We start from the raw sequence: 19,929 nt of genomic DNA, 5'->3' as shown, positions 1-19,929 counted from the left end.
TCTTACCTTTAGAGCCTCCTCAGGCACAGTGAGCTCTCCTCTCACCACCGTGAACAGGTTGGTATGTGAGACAGACAGGTTAAGGAAATACTGGCGACAACAGCATAATTATGATACATGTTCATGCACACATACACTTCATACAAACAGAAACAGTTTACTGCTGCGAGCTGTAAATTGTACTTTATGTTGTACGTGAAAAAAGCCGTCTTGGTATGAATTCAAATAATAATATCTGGGTTTGCACAACGCTTGGCTGCTCAACATGTTTTTGGAGTGATTACTGGTGGATGTGTGAGAGCTGAGGAGGTTACAAAATCAGAGGAACAAAAGGATATCATATCCAAACCTCAGCTTGTCCTCCAACTTCAGAGTGATGTACATCTGCTCCTGGATGCGGACATCATTCACAAAGGTCTGCAGGGGGAGGGAGAAGCAGGACAAAAAGCAAGATGGTTATTGAAATCAAACGTAACAATAAAGAAAAGATAACATCACAGAAAGACATCTACTGGTCTACATGGCAGTGTCTGTGCTTCCAATTAACTACTACAGTATGTTCATCACTGATTAATCTGCCAGTTATTTTATTGGTTAATTGTTTTGTCTGTAAGATAAAGTAGTTGCTGATTAATTTTCTGGCAATCAACTTGGTGATTCATCAACTAATACTTTGAGTTCATGTGGAAATACCAACTTGCTGAGATGTTACTCAGATATTTTCTTTCTGGTTTCAGGGTTTTTTAAGCTTTAACAGCTCAGAGGAACTCTTGTTGCCAGACACACGTGACCACATGTGAGTTTAAAATCTTTGTGAGGTCCCAGAATGCATGAAGCCACAGTGAAGAGTCAGCTGATGCTGGTATCTCTTGATAAGAAATCAGGACTAAAAGCCCAAGCATGACAATACACGTCTTTCCCTTCAACAGTTTTCTTTCCCATCTCTTTCTTTCTCCCACTCCCATCTCCCCCCATCCACCCCTCCTTCTACTATGCAGCTCTGATAGATCAGGTTTCACTCAACTGCAAATGAAATTCTATCATACTTGCACTGCTGTTGTAATAAAACATTCCTGCCTGCTCTCTAGTGAGCTGAGTTCATGACAGCTTAACAAACCAGCGATGAAACACACCCAGTACGGCTGTAAACGGTGAGACTGCCCAAACACTGCTTCTCGCTCACCACTGTGGCAAATCTGTATATATCCACTGACTCAGCAGGAGAAAACTTCCTCTGAATCCAGTTTAGGAGGTTGGATGGTTAATGACACAGCAGGAAGTGACTCTGACTCTGGTTTCCTGTCTGAGTGCTGGAGAGGATGTGAGGGCCGTTCTGCATATGTGTCCAATCTGGTGGGGCTGTGACTGAGTGCTAATCACTGGACATGACTAACGGCATGTGGCAACTGTAAAGGGTTTACTGAGCTACAATGTGGAAGCGAGAAGTGAAGTGTATCTAAAAACACAGTTAGAATCTGTGTTTGTGAGTACTATATTTCCTGAAAGACTTTTAACAACCAACAGAGACCATACAGTGTGAATCTCCCCACACTTCTTTGTTCGAGTGACAGTTCATCCAAGAGGTAGTATATGTATTTTTGGATTTTCAGATGATCTGTCTCTTAAATTTCTAGAAACAACAATATCCACATCACATTATTTAACAACTCTATTAACAATACCACATTTTTGCTTTCCATTGTACACTTCCCCCAAAAAATTAGAAAATAGGGAAGTGATAGCAGTTTAAAGGTTGTGTTTGTTTCTGGATCACGGATTGTGCCCTGAAGTCGTAATCTGCATAATTAGGATTAGATTCCTATTGATCTCAGCCCTGACACAAATCTTCATTAACAAAGAGATTGATTATTAACTGCTAAGTAGGAGGTCCTATTGACTGCCAAAAAACAAGTTAACCTCTAACCCCTCAGACCTCCCTCTGCTTTTACCTTGGATGTCTTTTCTTGATTTCTCTCTATCTTTGAAGTCGCTATCCATCTCCCTCTAAACCCCTTCACTCCTCATTGTGCTTGTTAAACATTCTCTTATCTCTCCCCGTCCCTCATCCATCACCTGACCCTCTCCTCTCCTCCATTACTTTCTGCCCTGTCTTTGTCCTCTGTCGTCCTTTTATCTTCGTCCTTACCTCTCTCTGTTTTGCATATTCATATCTGCGTACTCACTCCATTCAGGCTGCCCAGGTCCTTGACCTTGTGTTCGTCAGTCCCCGCCTCGTAGTTGATGACTGCATGCTGCTTATCCACGCTGCGGGACTGCAAACAAAGACAAACACACAGCATTAACCAAGTGGTCACAGTTGTGGACTTTATTGTGACCCTGTTATTGGGATCAGATGTAATTTGTCCATTATTTTTACACTTAATCTTCGCTGCTCTTTTTCAAAATGTCCTCACATTGCCTATGGGCACCTGTGCTGCATCCAGACTAGAGAGTAAGTCTGACTGCGAACTGCAGAGTAGACACAGTTTCTTAGACAGACCATTAGAGGGCTGTGTGAGACTGAAGCAGACCATGCTACGTTACATGTCTGTAGAGGCATGAGCATCCAATGTCAAGAATGTATCTCTGATAGTGGAGCTCAATGCCAGCATGTACGATATCTACCACAATATCAACTTGAAGCATATCAGCAGGTATTTCAATGTCTCTGACACTGCACACAACATACCGACACCTTCACAGCTGTACACACACACACACACACACACACACACACACAAGTAGAACAGTGAAGCAGTGCAGGACTGTCTGGAGGTGAAACTATTGATTTTCTGCAGTGTTCAGATATGAGCCTATCAGCTGTTTTGAAGGTAAGTAATTTCCCGCACTGCAACCTTCTGTATGGTGAAAAGAAGATGATGTTATCCTCAAATAGAAATATACTGTGGAATTTGGCAAACATCTCTCTCATGTATCAATGTCAGAGAATTTCAAAGCATATCAAGAAGTATGCACTGACATTGACTAATGAGTAAATTTGCTGCAGTCTCAAAATGTCTGTTGGAACGTCCTTCAGATAAGGTGCATCAATGAAATGCAAGGAACAAAGTGACATCTTGTCCTGGAACGGTTTGCTTTTATTTTGGCATTAGTAGCTCCTGTTTAATTCTAATTTGGGTGATTCAAATGTCTGCTGTATGTCCTGTGTTTTTGGACTCTGTGGACTCTTAAAAACAAGCTTAAAACCCATCTGTTCAGACAGACAGGCATTTAGGTAGCTTGTGGTGTCTTATGTTTAAACTTGTGTCTTATGTCTGTTCCCATTTGTATATTTTACGTGGTGTCTTTGTTTTATTTAGTTGATGTTATTTGATTTCATTTCTTTGGCTGCAAAACACTTCATGACTGGTGTCTGTGAAATGTGCTATCTGTATTTGCATCTGCTTGCCTGATGTTTCATTTTTGGAGTGACAGGACTTCGAATATCTGATAAAAATGTACGTATGTATTAACACAAGTCTGCCAAACATATTTATTAACTGTGCTGACTCATGAATCACAAACTTTTAACAATATGTAAGTGAAAGTATTAAAGACCAGAGCCAGAATATACGTCACTTGCACATTGAGTGTCAGACAAGAATGAGATTATTGTGCTGAAGTCAGTCATATTAATTCTGGGAGCTGGCTCTCATAGAAATTCTGACATGACTCTTTCCTATAACCCAATTGCCGACAACTCGAGTGCACCCTCGTGCTGACATAAAAATCTCAAGAAAGAGGCTGAAGAGTTGCTGAACTAACGCCAGGGGAAGCAACTCCAGAGAGCCGACCGTCAAACAGATTACCTTAGATATATTAGAGTAGATCAAAAAGGATAGAAACCAACTGAGCTGCCTGTTGTACCTCGCACCGCAGGATAGAGCGGCCTCATGCTGTTACACACAGATATACTGCTGACTAACTGAGTATGTGCAGAGGCAACTCGGAATACAGATGTGGAGTGGATAAACTTAACTAAAAAAAGTAGGTCTCCGCAAAGTAAATACAGAAGTAAAAAGAAGCGTTCAAAATGAGATTAATCTTGTGCATATGGGGCGGAGTGAAAGAGACAAAATGATAACAAGTGGAAGAGACGAAGACACGAGGCAAATCTGATTCATCAAGGAAAGAAGAAACACACTGCAGATAAGATGAGCGATGACACAGAGGATATAATTCTGAGAGACAAAGAGAGCTCTAATAGCCTTGCTGACTATTATATGATTCAGGCTGGACACTGTGTTCCTGTATTTATTACACTTTTTCCCCTTTTCAGTACATAAATAAAGTATAAATCTAATCTGATCATGAGGCCAGAGCTTGTAGTAACAGTGTGATAATTCTCTGTCATACAGTCATTTGTAGTTTGCTATTCTGTCTGTGTGTGTTTTATTTAGAGCATGACGCAAGCAGCCCTTAACGTTCAGCCATGTGACGAGGCCTTGGCTTGATGCAGCAGTCACATGGAGCACAACTGTAAGCAGCTACACAAAGTGGAACACAAACCCATGCATAAACAAAGCCCCCAAAAATGTCCTCAATTTGGAAAATCTCCCTTATCGTTCTATCACTCCAAAGGCATCACAAGGATAGAAATACAAGAACACACACACACACACACACACACACACACAGACACACACATGCAGGAGCAGCAGACCCTCGGGTCATTGGAGACATGTTAGAGAAAGTGTTGGGGAAAAAACAGATCTTGTACAACTCTGCATGCTTCAGTAAATTGACCTTATTACTTCTCTCTTGAAGTTTCCTCATCAAAGAGGAGGACTGTGAGAGAATCTAGACCAGCAGGAAAACTAATAAAAACTCAGCAAACTGGGAGGTCAGCTTTAGACACAGTGCTGCTGTCTGTGACTGTGAAACTGTGTCTTCAATTAAGTAGTATTTTTCATTGAGATTGGAAGTTAATTCTTGACCTTGGAAACATAACAAGATTAACTCATTATAGAAGGAGGAAAAGTCCAAAAACCTCAGATAAGTGTCTCTGACAACTAGATATTGTATGATATGATGGAAAGCTCCAGAACAGGGCCGCAACTTATGATTATTTTCATTGTCGACTAATCTGTCGATTATTTTTGATTAGTCGACTAATCATTTTATCGAAAAATGTGTTAAAATGCTGAAAAATGTCGGTCTGTCTCTCCCAAACCCCAAAATTATGTCATCTAATGTCTTGTTTCATACTCACGCCAAACAGTTTTAGTTCACCGTCATGAGAGAGTGTGTAAAGAAGCTGCAATAAGAGTATTTTGGATACTTTTATAGTACTTTTCTATGAAAAATGACTCAAACCGATTAGTCGACTACTAAAATAGTCACCGATCATTTTAATAGTCAATTAGTCATCGATTAGTCGATTAATCGTTGCAGCCCTACTCCAGAACATGTATTTTTCAAGTTTCAGTATGCAAGTACATTACTAACAGCATGTCTCAAATCACATACTCCCGTTAGTACACTTCCATGTAATATACTATGTGCTCTTTGCACTTACTGGCGTAGTGCGCGAATTTCAACAGGGTAGTGTTGTCTCAAACCAAACACGGCCTTTGTGCACCCATCAGAAATGACAACTGCACGTGTTTTCATGGGTTTTACGCCGCAATCTGCGCCAAAGACGTGTCCTCCTCCTACTGGCTGAAAATGTACCGCTATGTATGATTTGTTTATGTGATCTACATAAACACATGTATAACTTAAATTTATACAATACAGCAACGTTCACGGTCGCACAGTCCTCGGCCGCCATTTCCAGTTTGAAAAGTGGTCCCTCCCCTACCGCTACATAGCCAAGATGGCGACCATTGAGGGCGAGAAGTGTCCATAGTTCCAGGTCCTTGACCGTTTCGAGTGCACCACACAGGTACTCATAGTGCACTGCATTTTTCCATATGTCTCAGCGTGAAAGCGCTTATGCACTCAAAATATTAAGTGTAAGTACAGAAGTACGCGATCTGAGACACAGCATAACTTCTAAGTCATATTTGTGGTATCCTTGTGAGAACAACATCATTAAGGCAATACTTTGTCTACTTTCTGTGTGCAAAAGGAAGACATTTGTCTTTGGTGTGCATGTGCAAAATCTGCTTCTAAAATCACATCATATCACATCCAGACAGGACACATTAAAACACACTGACATAAAAACACAATGCACAATAGAAGCAACATTACAAGGAGCACTGGGCAATCAATGGTGAGGACTGAATTAAGGTTATATATATATAGATATAAAATGCTATGTGCTCAGATAGCAAGCTGGCTGTACTTCCTGATTAAGATATTTTATGGCAACATGGGCAAACAGTTTTCTGTAGGTGTTTTTTTGCACCAAGCTTACCTGTAATAAACTTAGTGGTAACATAAAAACATCAACTTAATAAATAAATAAATAAAACCCTTATACCTTAAAAGTTTTTTTCCTGTGTCTATTGATAAAATTCAGCAGCAAATACAGACTCTATAACTACTAAATACTATAGGAAATTGATTGTTTTCTATATATATTTGGCCTGATAAACATGCAGTCTACTTAAGCTTAAAATCAACATTTTTAAAAACTAGGTCAACTATTTTAAGGCTGAAAAACTCTCTTTCCCACACAAACAGCTTAACGTTACCTTGCAGGGTGAAGCCAACTTCTCAAGTGAAAGTGAAAGTTTTGAATAAAAAAGGTCACAATAGAGTGCACTGGGATTAAAAATAAATGGGACTTTAATCAGTCATGAACTTCTGTTCATTCACAAATGAAATATGCTTTTATAATTCTGTTTTATGCTTCTTCAGTGCAGAAAACCCATAAATGGATTATGTTTCTTTAAATCCGTGAAGTTTGGATTTGATACTGTAAGGATAAATACCACCAAACAGATCTAAGTGATATCTTGAGGGTGTGGAGTGTGATCTGCTTTAGATAATAATAACTGTACTGAAAGTTTTAATACTTTTACAAAGTGAAGAAGCCTAGAAATAAATCTAATTTGATGTGACGATGTTGAAATCAGCCACAGGTTTCTACCAACACAATAAAAATGAATAAATATCAGAGAGTCGTGAATGTCTTGACCGTCACACTCTGCGACAGACACTGGTACCAATACGCTTCTCTAAACATGTCATGTCATAACATTGACTGCTGCCATGGATGCACCCTGTACCCACTACAACTGACTCAGTCAGATAAGATCTAACTCAGGAGGTATCTGCCCCACTTTCTATTAATAGTGCAGTGACCAGAGGTACACAGAGCATACGCATGGCCTCCTTGGATGTATGCGCAGCTGCACGGACACGACCTTAATACACACACAGACATGCACATCAACATTATCACATATAAACATGCTCTGCTTCTGCATGAGTAACAACATGAGGGCTCATTTATAGTGTACTCAGTCTCAGACTGTGTAAACAGTTTGCTTATGAAACACACTGTTGTGAGATCAGCAGGTTATTTATAAGACTGAGAGAAACTCTACCTGCGTGTCAGGCTCTGTTGGTTCACTGGTTTGCTCATGATCCTAAAAATTAGTAACTTGCAAAGACTCAGACTGCTGGGTTTTTTTTTGTTTTTGTTTTTTTTTACTAAAGACAGTAATATCTACAAAGAGAGAGTGAAAATGCAACAAACACATCTTGCCTTCTCTGGTTTATTGAAGCAGCTGTCAGTGGACACAAGGCCCAGACACAACAAACCATCAACAAAGAACTAGTTGGGACGAAGGTTGACTGTTGCGCCGCCACACGTTGCCTGTGTCTCGGCCAAAAAGTTGCACGTGAACACACCACAAAGACTACAGCCAATGGCCAACTAGCACGGATGTTCTGTGCCTGCGTGAAAGTGAAACTCTCCACAGCAGCAGGTGGCGGTACTCTGTATTAGTCATTGAAAAAAGGGAAACCAGAAGACCAGCAGGACAGATTCAAGATGCCAGTTAGCCAGTTAGCACATTAACAACACAACCTGATGTTGAGAGAACATTGGGTATTGAATGTAAAAACATAATGTTATGAGTCTGTTTTGATCTCACGCCCTCTTGACAGCCGTTCCTTTGCTTTCCTCACTTCAGTTTCTCTACTACTGCAATGAAGTAAACTGCCAATCAGTGATGTCACTCACCAACAGGCTCCGCCATCTCTGACACTGTTTCAACATATTGGAAACAAGCCCACAAGGGCTGACTTGACTGATGGTGCCAGACACAACGCAAAAACTAAAGCCACATATGCCCACTGACGGCCTGACATTGACCAACAGCCAACTGTCGGGGCCCTAAAAGTGTTCTCACCTGTAGCATGAGCTCACAGTCATCCCGGCCGACGAAGATCATCTCCCGGGGGAGGCGGTGGCGAGTTCCCCCGCTGCTCACCAGGAACCAGGAGGTCACACTCATCTCTGCAACCTGCTGCTGCCTCTGGTACACACCTGCTGGGGACAAAAGCAAACAAGCGGCAGGTCAGATTATCTGTTGTAATCTGTATCAGTTCTGAAAATAATCCACCAGATTTTCCTCAGCATATCATCCAAACAAACTCATGTCTACAGAAATTCTGAAACGGTTTTAGGATATTCTGAAAATATTATATAACAGAAACAGTTGTTTTGTTTAGCTAATTAAGACCAATTTTCACCAACAGTGCTCTTTGAAAAACAGACTAGGCAAGGCAGGATTAAAATACAAAGGCAGTTCTCTCTTCTGAAACACATGAAAGAAAATAATTTATTTGGTTGCTGCATATTGAGGGATTAAATGAGAATGACACATTCACATTTATCTTAGAAGAGAGAAAATTTGAATATTTGCAAACATGGCTTTAAGGTTTGAGACAATTCTTTTGCCTTAACTTGGTGGCAAGACAATACAAATGTAATAAAGTAGTTTTAGATATTGTAAAATAAAGTACTGAGTTCTGTCACACACCTCTGGTCCAGGTAGCTCACTGCTGATTGACTGCTGACAACACAACGCAGCTAGGCCATCCTGAGGAAGGAGAAGAAAAGCTTTTATTCTTCTTTTTTCATTTATGCTCACAGAAGCAGACCAACACATGAAATGCATTTCTTTGCAACATGATACAGACAGCCGAGATGTATGAAAAACATATGTAGCAATAAAGGCAGACAGTAGAATCACAGACAGTGTGTAAACATTTGCAGAGATTCGCTGAATGAAAACACTTCATCTTGCTTCATTTTGTTTTGCTGGTCGGGGGAATGAGGTTGAGTGGGCGGTCCTGCAATGTGATGCCTTTCTGTCTGCGCCTGGAAATGAACACTCGGCCAGCCAGTGAGAAGCATCCTCTCTTTCTCTCTCTCTCTGCTGGCCCTGATCATTGCCAGATGTTAGAAGAGGAAGTGATGTAGGAATGTTGGCTGGCCTCCCCAGCAGGACATTTATTTTCCCTCCTGCCTATCTCCTCCCCTTGCTCTCTCTTTTCAGAAGAGCTAGAAAGGAGGTCAGAGCCAGCCACGCCGACTTTCCAACTGCCCGGGCCGAGGAGAACAACACTGAGCAGCAACTAACTGACAGGCGTGTTGTCTGTGCGGCTGCTCTTTAAGTAGGTCTGCATAACATGAGGAAGAGGTGTGATAACATTGTTGAATATCTCAATAATGATATTACTTGTGATAAATAAACAAAAAATTGAAGTGTACTCAGTTCTGCCTTTTTGCTGTTATTAGTATACTGATAAAATACAACAAATAGCTTGTTTAATTAGCACAAAAGACAGCAATAAAAAGAATGACACTCTCTTTCATCTAGCTAAAAAACTCCTGAGTGCAATATTGCAGTCTTTTGTGATGTGCTTATTACGCTACATGTCACTGCAATGATGACAAATATATATAGTGTCACCCTATTTCTAACTGACTGCCTGCAGGATTGATGCTGTCTGAAAGAGCCACTAGTTGTAAAATTTAGCAGCCAAAAGCACCTTCTCATAATTGAATTTTCACACTGTCACATGAAGTGAACAAAACCTCACTGCCTCTCAGAGTGAAGTGGAAAATCTGTTGTCTCTGTCATGAGACACATTTTAAAGAACTGCTGAATTTGGTGACAATTTTAATACTTTTCACAATTATTTATTTCAAAATCAAACACAGGTTTCAAAGAGAAGCTTTTCATGGAAATTTAAAGTGCTACTAAAATAACAGGCGCTCTGTCGTGTGGAGAAAGTGCCAAGAAAAGCCCATCAGAGAGGGAATTAAAGATTATTGAGCTAAGCTCTTGCTCACTTGACCTCATAAGTACTCGGTATACCAACGCAATAATCCCCTGGGTAAAATTTTAATCAACCGCACACCTCTGACGGGCCCTCGCACGATACTGTTGGGAACACGACTGTACCAAAGCAACAGCTGTCTCTGATGTAAAGGGGATCGGTTGTCATCGCAGTGACGGCTCAGAATATCCAACGATTTTATATGATGTGTGAAACGTTTAATGAGGAAATTGTAGACAGTTGTACAGCACTTTGATATAAGTATCTGCTGCAACATGCTGTCAGAGGTAAGTGTTTCTCACATATTATATTAGGTCTGTCTTCATGGTGTTGAAGAGCAGTGGGAAATACTGGATGTGGAGAGAAGGGAGACTGTAACAAAACTTACGGACAAGACTGTGTCCTAAACTGACCAGACTTGTGTTAAACATGTGCATCCTCATAAGAAATGATTCATGGAATAAGTACAAAATCCCCCTTAATAATAACTGTAACATAAAACTTGCATTAACTGAATTAAACTTTCCTTGACTAAATCCAAAATAAATCTCTTAACCAAACCAAAATACCTCCTATAATAATATAACTAAATGTGAGTAAATAAGGAATATAGAAAAATCCAATCACACCATCACTGACCAGACTCTAACCCAGTATCTCATGCTTACATCATGTGCATCCTCTTCATGGTTAACAAGTTACACCATGACCATATATATGCAAACATTATGGATATGGAACCCATATTATGTTTAGATGCTAAACTGGACCGACACACTATCAGAGGAAGCCAACAAAAGACAACAACAGCATTGCCATTACACTGTAATTATGTGTGGTTTCCCCTCCCCGCTGTAACCGAAGCATCTGAAGGCTTGCCATCTCAATAACCACCGCACACTCACTGCAGAGTGCAACGTTAACGAGAATGCGGTGTAGGAGCCTGAATGCGACGCATACCAGCCTGTGTGGTGCCATTAAAAAACCTTCTTGCTATCACACATGAAAGACAGGGCACAGCTGGAGGAATGCAGCGGTAGGTCTGACGCAGGAGGCGCAGCTGAGGAGCATTTAGTGTCTGCTCTACATGTGTTCCTCACAGGCCTGATGGTAAATGTAGGTACAGTAAAGTGACTTAACAGACTGTTATAGCTGATCTATTATTTGCCTTTCCACACTTGGTCATTATATCCACATGACTGATGATTTCCAAAAATCTCTTTGTGTAATATTTTGAGAAAGCACCAATAGTCAACCCCACAATATTATTGCAATATTGAAATTGAGATATTTGGTGAAAAATAAAGTGAAAGCAGATTTTCTCCTTATTGTCAAGTCCTAGTTAAATGGCCAGTTTACCCAAAATACAGAAAACATATGTTCTCATTTAACTCTAGCAGTGTGTAGCCATGCAGATAGTTTTGGCCAGATTTTGAGATATATATCTATCAACAATAATAATAATAACATCAATTTATTTGTAAAGCGCTTTCAATCAAAGTGCTGTACATCATTAAAAACAGGAAGGCTACTAAAAACAGTATACAATAAATAAAACACAATAAAACAATGACAGACAACAATAAACAGACAAATCAAGACTTATAAACAACAGTGAACAAATGGGTCTTTAGCTTTGCTTTGAAAACATCAACTGAACATGCCTGACTAATACCAACAGGTAGACTGTTCCACAACCTTGGTGCACGAAATGAAAAAGCACGCTCACCAACTGTCTTTCTGCGGACCTTGGGGACACTCAGAAGATGAGTCCCCTGGGAGCGCAGGTCACGTGCAGGCGTGTACGGTTTAATCAGGTCTGACAAGTACTGTCGTGAGATGCCATTCCCAATTTTATAAGTAAGCAAAAGCACTTTAAAGTCTGCTCTATCCTCTGCTGGAAGCCAGTGGAGCAAGGCCAACATGGGAGTAATATGCTCATATTTACCCGCTGCAGTCAGAACACAAAATCAAACGAGAGGGTCTGATCAAAGGGCACACCAAGATTCTTAACTCTGTCACTGCAATCAATCACAAGATTCATCATCATCCAGAGACCAATAATCCTTATTTCTGTCTTGGCCGAGTTAAGTAACAGGACATTTCTAGATAACCATCCCCTAACTGCAGCTACACAGCTCCCTAAGTTTAGTCATATCTGAACCATTTTGCAGAATAATAGGCGTATACAACTGTAAGTCATCTGCATAACAATGAAAAGAGATCCCAAATTAACATAAAATCTGACCCAAGGGTGCAAAGTATAGAGAGAAAAACAGTGGACCAAGTACAGATCCATGGATTTCTGCTTCCACTTCAACACAGTGGAAGTGAATGGAATTAAATAGGTGGGGCTCACAGCAGTGAAAAAGTATAACTGAAAATTCAACAACGAAAAAACTGTGTTCCCGTTATTCTCAATAATCAAAAATAAACAAACATGAACTCAAACAATAAGTCGATTAATCGTTTGACAACTATTTTGATAATAATATGAGAAAATATGGCAAGTATTCTCTGCTTCCAGCTCCTAAAATGTGAGTATTTGCTGCTTTTTCATGTCGCATTTAATAATAAATACAATATCTTTTATTGAGTTTTATACTGCTGATTAGAAACAACAAGCAATTTATGCTCAAGACTGGGAAATTCCAATGAGCATTTTTTAATGTGTTGTTTGATATTTGTAGAATATGATTTGGCTGACCTAATTATTCCAACAATTCAGCTCTGTCTCACAGTGATTCCTGTGTGATGATTACCGTGGGGCATTAAACGCTGTTATCATCTGAGAAGCAAAAGAAGGAAGAGATGTAAAATATCTGTGCGTAAATATTGGTAATACATAATGTCATCAATGTTGAAATACTGGCAAAAACAAACTGTCAATGGTCTCATTTCCAATCCACTCTTTTAGCAACATTCACGCTGAGGCTAATAAGCAGGAAAAGTGACCTCATGGTTTTGGCAGGAATTCCCCAACCCCCAGACCTGCACTTACTATCTCCCACACACACACACACACACACACACACACACAGAATTAAGAAGTGAAAGGGCAGGATTATTCCAAGATGACTGTGAATTCTTTGTATGGGGGAGATTGCAGTGAAGAGACAGGAAGCATGCACTGCACTTCCTGTGTTGAACAGAGCTCACTCATCTTTGTGTCCACAGTAAGATGTTGACTTGCTGACTGTCTGACGTGAGTGAAAAACCATGTGTCATCTACAGTGAGGCAGCTAATTCACAGCACTTAGGCACTGAATCACATTGTCATGAGGAAAATCGTCTTATACCGCTAACAAAGGCGCTGAATCGAAGCAAATGAGTGCTGATATTATTATTATTCGTTATATAATAAAATGTTCAGACATAAAAAATAAGTGGGGATTATAAAAGATTCATTGGCTGTGACTAATCACTTTTACAGCTACGTTTCTGTTCTCTGGCACAAAGTTATATAAGGAGTCTTGTGTCTTTTCAACAATTCATATATCTACACTCCACTTCAAACTAGCCAATCACAGACACTGGCCGAAAGGGGACAGGAAGTGATGTTCCTTCGCCGCTACACATGTCTGCTGCTCTCCATAAAGCATCTGGCCCCAGTACGTATCCCAGGATGATGAAACAGCGCTACTCATCTGCCTGATCTCCCAGACTGTCACATCACCACAGCAACCCCCGATAGCTGACTCAGACCGCATCACACACACTGACAGCTGCTGTGTGTAGCCTCCACACACAGATTTACATAAACACACATGTTAAGCAAACCCAAAGCGAGGAAGACAGTAGAGGAGAAAGAAATGGGAAGAGAGAGACAGACGGGCACGGAGAGACAACTCATACTCTCGTCACTGACTTTTTTCCATGTGGTCTTATGATGGGAGCCAAACTTAGCCCCAGTGAGGGTGTGGTTGTCTGCCTACATTGTAAAAATGTAGTTTTATCTCAGTGTAGCTGCATTAAAATTCACCAGCAGCTACAGTGGCTGATAGCTCTCCAAAACCCATAAAAACCATGCTTGGCCCGGTGACACCTGATCTGTAGTGCTTCTACAGGAAGTAGCAATGGTACAAGAAATATATTGTCTCATTTGGCTGCTCACAAAGTGATTAAATTAAAAAGCTTTAAGGCATTTCTTGCACTCAACTTTCATGTGTGGCTGGTCTTTTCCAGGAGAAATCCTCTGGCAGACAGCAGGCGATGCATTTAATGTTTACAACAGCAAAAGCTGATTGTTCTGATATAAATAGCACTCCAAGGCTAGACCCATTTGGCTAAACAGGAAAAGAAGAGAACAGTAACTGCATTAAATTAAACTCTATTGACAAAAATATCATGACACCGGCTCACAGCATGGTGATTTCTTGGAAGCATTGTGCATAAACACCACAGCAAAGGCAGCACGATGTTGCCAAAATGAAAACGCAGACTATTGTACATTAACACTTTAAGTAAGACCTGAAGTGTGATAAATACTTTAATCATTACTTCATCTTTGCAACAATGGAAACAAAGAGAAAAGCAGGCATGTGGTGTTAGACAGCACCTTGGAGCTATAAGCAAAACCAATAAAAGGAAAGTACATTGAAGGTCAAGACAAATAGGGCAGCAGCAGCCTATTCCCTTGAAAGTGCTGATGTAAGGTCAGTAAGTCAATAAGGAATAGACAAGGGAGACTTGAATTGTTCTCGCAACCCTAGAGGTGTTGTGGGAGAAGGGGAGCCGCGAGACCCTGAGGGGTGAAGAGAACAAACCAGGCAAAGGATTCAGGATGAGACGCCCGAGCAACCTCTGGACAAACAGACAGACAAACGGACAGACGAAAGGCTGTTCAAGTCCCTGATGAGTGAGTCTACTGTAGATTTACAGACATGAAAGTGTACAATCTATTGTTCCTCTCTAAACTAGACAAATAGACAGACTGGGCTTTGTCTAGGATGCAGATAATGATATACCAGACACTTGTAAAGCCAATTCAAAATGGTGCCAGTTGTATAAGCTATGTTTTGTTGCTTTACGTTTTTAAATCACATTTTATTCCATTTCATTTTGTTGTTTTTCACTAACATACTCTGACACACTATTGTAATGAAACCTAAAGTATTTTAGTAATGAATTATGCATGCATGTGCATGATGCTAATGTAACATGGCACTTTATTGGTCTACAGGGCAGCCAGTCAATCACAAAAGTTTGGTTTGATGCAGTTAAATAATACAGTATATGAAATGTTCCTGGTCTAAAACTGAGTGTACACAAAGGAGCACGCCATGGCTGCTCCAGGGATGTCAGTCTTTAAGTCTTTGATTTCATTTGACATCTGAATCGAATTGGCCTACTTTACCTCTCCTCATAAATGACGAATTGCCGGGAAAGAGCAAAACACTCACTCGCCATGTTTTGAATCCTCGACTACAACTGGAGGCTAAAATCCATAATAAGCATGTCTGTTACTTTGGGGTTTTCATTGTAAAGGCTCAGAAGTGACCATGAAAATCCCAGCCAACAATGGTCCTTCGGCTTCCAAACACTGGTTTGGATATGTGATGATGGCTGAGTGTTTAACCCACATACACATATGTACAAACAAAGTCATCAACAGCATCATTTTGCATTTTTTTCCTCCTGTTTTGGCTTAAACCGAACCAACAACAACATAATTATATAAAATGATAAAGAAAGTCATGCAGGTCATACTTCCCCACTATGCGTTTGTAAATCTGGATCATGTGATTGGAGTAAGATCACATGCACTACATTTATATCATGAATAATAATTGGAAACATTTTAAAAAGAAGAAGACAAAAATGCATTCTATTGAATGATAAATTTTGAATAGTTTCTAATTTACACAGCCAGATAAAGACTCCACACCAGCGTTAATCTCTAACGACAGGACCACAGCACCACGCAGGAGATAATAAATCATTAGGGTGTCAGTCTAGCACCTGCAGAAACCTGAGTGCGCATGTGTATGTATGGCTTTATGTGTGTGTTAATGTGGTCTGTACATGCAGCATGTGGGTAGAAAAAAACGTCCCGTGCAGCAGAAAAGACCATATGGTGCCGAAAAGCGGCCACACGCATCACATGAGCAGTTGGCGAGAGGAACAAACAAGCGAACACCTCCATTTAGCCAGCATCCGTCGCAGCCCGCTCCATTGTTATTACCACACACAACCCAACACACCCCTGGCCGTAAGACACAAGCCCAACACATGCTCGGTGACCCCTGTGTTCCATGTGACCTACAGACCTACATATAGATATTTGCATTTCAAACGTAAAAACCAAACCAGCCCTTCAGCACTACTGGAGAAAGTAAAGTGATTATTCTTGTGGAATCTAACGGAGGGGAAACCAGCACTGTGATCTAACTCGTTCTGATAAAGAGATAATAAAAAATAGATTATTAATAATCCAAAAGAATTAATGAAGCACATGCCCTGCAGCACAGTCTTTTTCAGTGCGTGTAATTCATTCTCCGTAGCATGTGTGCAGTGCATTATTCAGGAAATACACTAAAATACGCTCATTTCTGGAGGCAGCGTTCTCAGTGGGGCATGGAAGCAGAAGAGTATATGTAGCAGACTAATGTGCAAACTTTAATTAACCATCACAATGTTGGCGCAATAAATATTAAATTATGCTAGAGCTGAAAATATGAGTTGATGAAGTCATTTTTTTGAAGCAGAAACCAAACGTTCATTGCTACTTTTCTCTGCTTTATATCACTGTGAACTGGAAAACTCTGGGTTTTGGACTGTTGGGCCGACAGAAAATGGGACTTGAAGGAAATTTTGATGAGCATTTTTCACTATTTTTTGACTTTTTATAGACCAAACAATTAATAGAGAAAATAATCAGCAGATTTATCCATAGGAGAAATTAGTTGCAGCCTTTTTAGACTGCAGTTTTGTTAAAATCATCAACGTAGATCTGTTCAATGATACTGGATTACTCCTGCAAACAATTTAAATGGAGCTAATAGATTTACCTTCATTACAGAATTATACTTTCATATGAATAAATCACACAAGCAAAGCCCAAGTGTGTCTGGTACCCACAGGTTTTCTCTGGTGAGTGCCCTTATGGCTCTGCGTGGCCCCTGCTGAGCAGATAATGACTGACCCGTGGCCCTTTAACAGGAACATTAGGATTTGGCCAACCCTGCCACGTTGATTATGATACCAGCATTTATGCTGCCCACAGCAATAGCCTCAGCAGCAGACAAAAATAGTGAACTCCCTCACACTGAAATCCACACTGGCACTTAGGAGTAAAAAAAACATTGATGTTAGCATAACAGGACAATCAGGGGAGGCTGGCAGGGGGAGAGATGGGAATGGAAACTGCCCAAATACAAGATCAATATCTGCAGTGGAAAAGGAGCACAAAATGCCGAAAACTCACAGGGGAGTACGTCACACCCCAAAACAGATGTGAAGGTCACCGTGTTTTATTTTTCATTTTGGGAAGTTAAATGCTTAAAAAAAGCAGGCACACCCTCCATGTTCCATAACAAGGGAGAGGCTGATGATTATGTATATAAATTGCTTCATGCATTTCTCTTGTTTTCTGCACTGCTGTCCCATTTTTTTCACCACAGACTTCTCTGTTCACCTCCCTTGTTTCTTTCTGCACTCTGCACACGAGCCGGCGCTTCACCAGGCAAAGCTATCTGACTCTCGTAAGCCTTTTAAAGTTTCTACTCTGGCAGATTACAGAAGTGAGATTCACTGCTATTTTTAGCCACGGACACCCTGGTACAAAACACTTTAAAAACATGTTAAAAGAATGGAATAGATGAAAATATAAAGCTCCAGCGGAGGTTGTTTTCAGTCACTAACAGAACTCCCTGACCACTGAAGTAAAATGAACTCACTTCCTAAACTTCCTACTATACACAATGGCTGCGGGCAGGCCGGACAACAAAGTCCCCAATCCTAACTATAGGCTTGAATAGAAAACAGGTCCACATTATTGAAGGAAACTCTTAGTATACACACACATATAGGCCACTTGATCATACTAAGAGTTATATTGAACCAGAACATCTTTTAAGGAACTTTGTCCAAAGGAAACCAGAACACCATGAGTAAACTTCAACAAATATTTCTATTCATTCACTCTGCGTTATCATCTGCACTGTAACTGTGTAAATGGACACGTATGGAGGCAGGCTGGGCTGCAGTCTAGCTCGGACACTGCTGCTTCCTCTCTGAGAGTGCAGCAACCGTCCTGTGACACTGACACAGTTTTTAAAAATGCAACCGCCTGTAGAGCCAACCGGCCTGCCGGCGACCACATTTGCGGAGAAGACAGGAAAGAGGCGGAAAAAGGAAAAAGGCAGAGTGAAAGGGAGAAAGGAGAGGAGAGGAGAGGAGAGGAGAGGAGCTAAGCCGGACTGCATGGTATTATCTGCAAATTCTATGGCACAGACCCAAAAATTTTGAATTCTTACAGCTGAGGGAGGAGGAGGAGACTAACAAGAGTCAGACTGATGTGCAGCCTATAGCTCTCCAAGAACACATCGGTCCAGTATGCGAACAGTGGGACTAGGTTAGAAACCCAAACCTGGAGTGCATGCAGTCTCATCTGGTGCCTTTGATGCCATTAGATGGGGGAAATGGTCAATAAATAAATACAATCGAGTTGCTGCAGCCATGAATAGAAGCCTCTGTTTCAAATGCATCTGAACTACATTCATCACTCATTTAATAGTCTGCTACCTGATAATTAGACAATAATAACACTATATTATATCTGTAAGAGGCAAACAAATAAGGCATCTGTAAGATCCTTGTCATCTCAGTATTGAAGACACTGTAATGCACTTATAGCACATCCTTTCTTATTTCCCCAAGTTTCACATCTCATGTGATGATGACAGCAAAAATCAAAGTCCACACAAAGAGAGCGGATGCATGTAGGCCAGCTACATCTGCCCCACGAAAACAAAGCCTCCACACAGGAGAAGAGGAGGAGCAGGAGGGTCCGGCTTTGGGAAACACTTCGCAGCCACACTGCATATTAAAATAACTCCTTATATAACCTAACCTTTAGATAATATAAATAGATGCAGAGGAGACCCGGAGGTGATTGTGTTTCCAATGAGACAAACAAAGCGATCACTGTAACCTTCATTGATGAGCATCCTGTCTGGATAGCATCCGTGCGGTTACAGAAGGATGCAACTGATAGAAAAGCAGCTCAATAACAAATGATGGCAGCACAGAGGGCAAACGTGGCCGGTGTTTTCACAGAGGCAGCAAAGTGTCGAGGCTGTGTGGCTTTACAAAGGCGGAGCAGGGCAGGCTGGTCATGCTGCTGCTGCTGCTGCTGCTGCTGCCGACACAACAGTAGCCATCCAGTTAGCCAACAGGGAGTCACACCAGTTTGTTAGCAGGGTATCCCCCCTGGCTTGTTTATTACACTTTCACACAGTTATTTTGAATCAATGCTGTCTGGTTTTAATGTGAGAAGCTCCAAAATCTCCGGAGAATTTTGTATCAACACTGTAAAGCCACACTGACATCAACAGACGGGCAGCACAAAAGCACAAAACCGACTCTTTGCGTTTTTTCCTCCGCCGCAAACTTGTAACGGCCGAGCAGCTAGCTTAAAACCTACTGTTAGCCGGCTAAATAAAAGTGTGCTCCTCA

The 19,929-nt window shown here is 40.8% G+C and overlaps 1 protein-coding gene across 1 annotated transcript in view; it reads right to left on the bottom strand.

Annotated features, from left to right (window-relative positions):
* cep170aa (centrosomal protein 170Aa) overlaps window positions 1–19,929 on the bottom strand; it is a 45,783-nt gene that overhangs the window by 25,694 nt on the left and 160 nt on the right. The window contains exons 2-6 of the mRNA XM_078176168.1: window positions 8,946–9,005; window positions 8,313–8,449; window positions 2,184–2,273; window positions 339–417; window positions 7–65 (exon numbers count right to left, since the gene is read on the bottom strand). Coding sequence (XP_078032294.1) covers window positions 7–65; window positions 339–417; window positions 2,184–2,273; window positions 8,313–8,417 — 333 coding nt within the window. The 5' untranslated portion in view covers window positions 8,418–8,449; window positions 8,946–9,005. The remainder of the gene's footprint in view (window positions 1–6; window positions 66–338; window positions 418–2,183; window positions 2,274–8,312; window positions 8,450–8,945; window positions 9,006–19,929) is intronic.

Source organism: Epinephelus lanceolatus, chromosome 17 (genome assembly GCF_041903045.1).
Source record: "Epinephelus lanceolatus isolate andai-2023 chromosome 17, ASM4190304v1, whole genome shotgun sequence".
NCBI lineage: Eukaryota > Metazoa > Chordata > Actinopteri > Perciformes > Serranidae > Epinephelus > Epinephelus lanceolatus.
The sequence above is the reverse complement of the archived record's forward strand: the minus strand, read 5'-3'. Positions and strand labels throughout refer to the sequence as shown.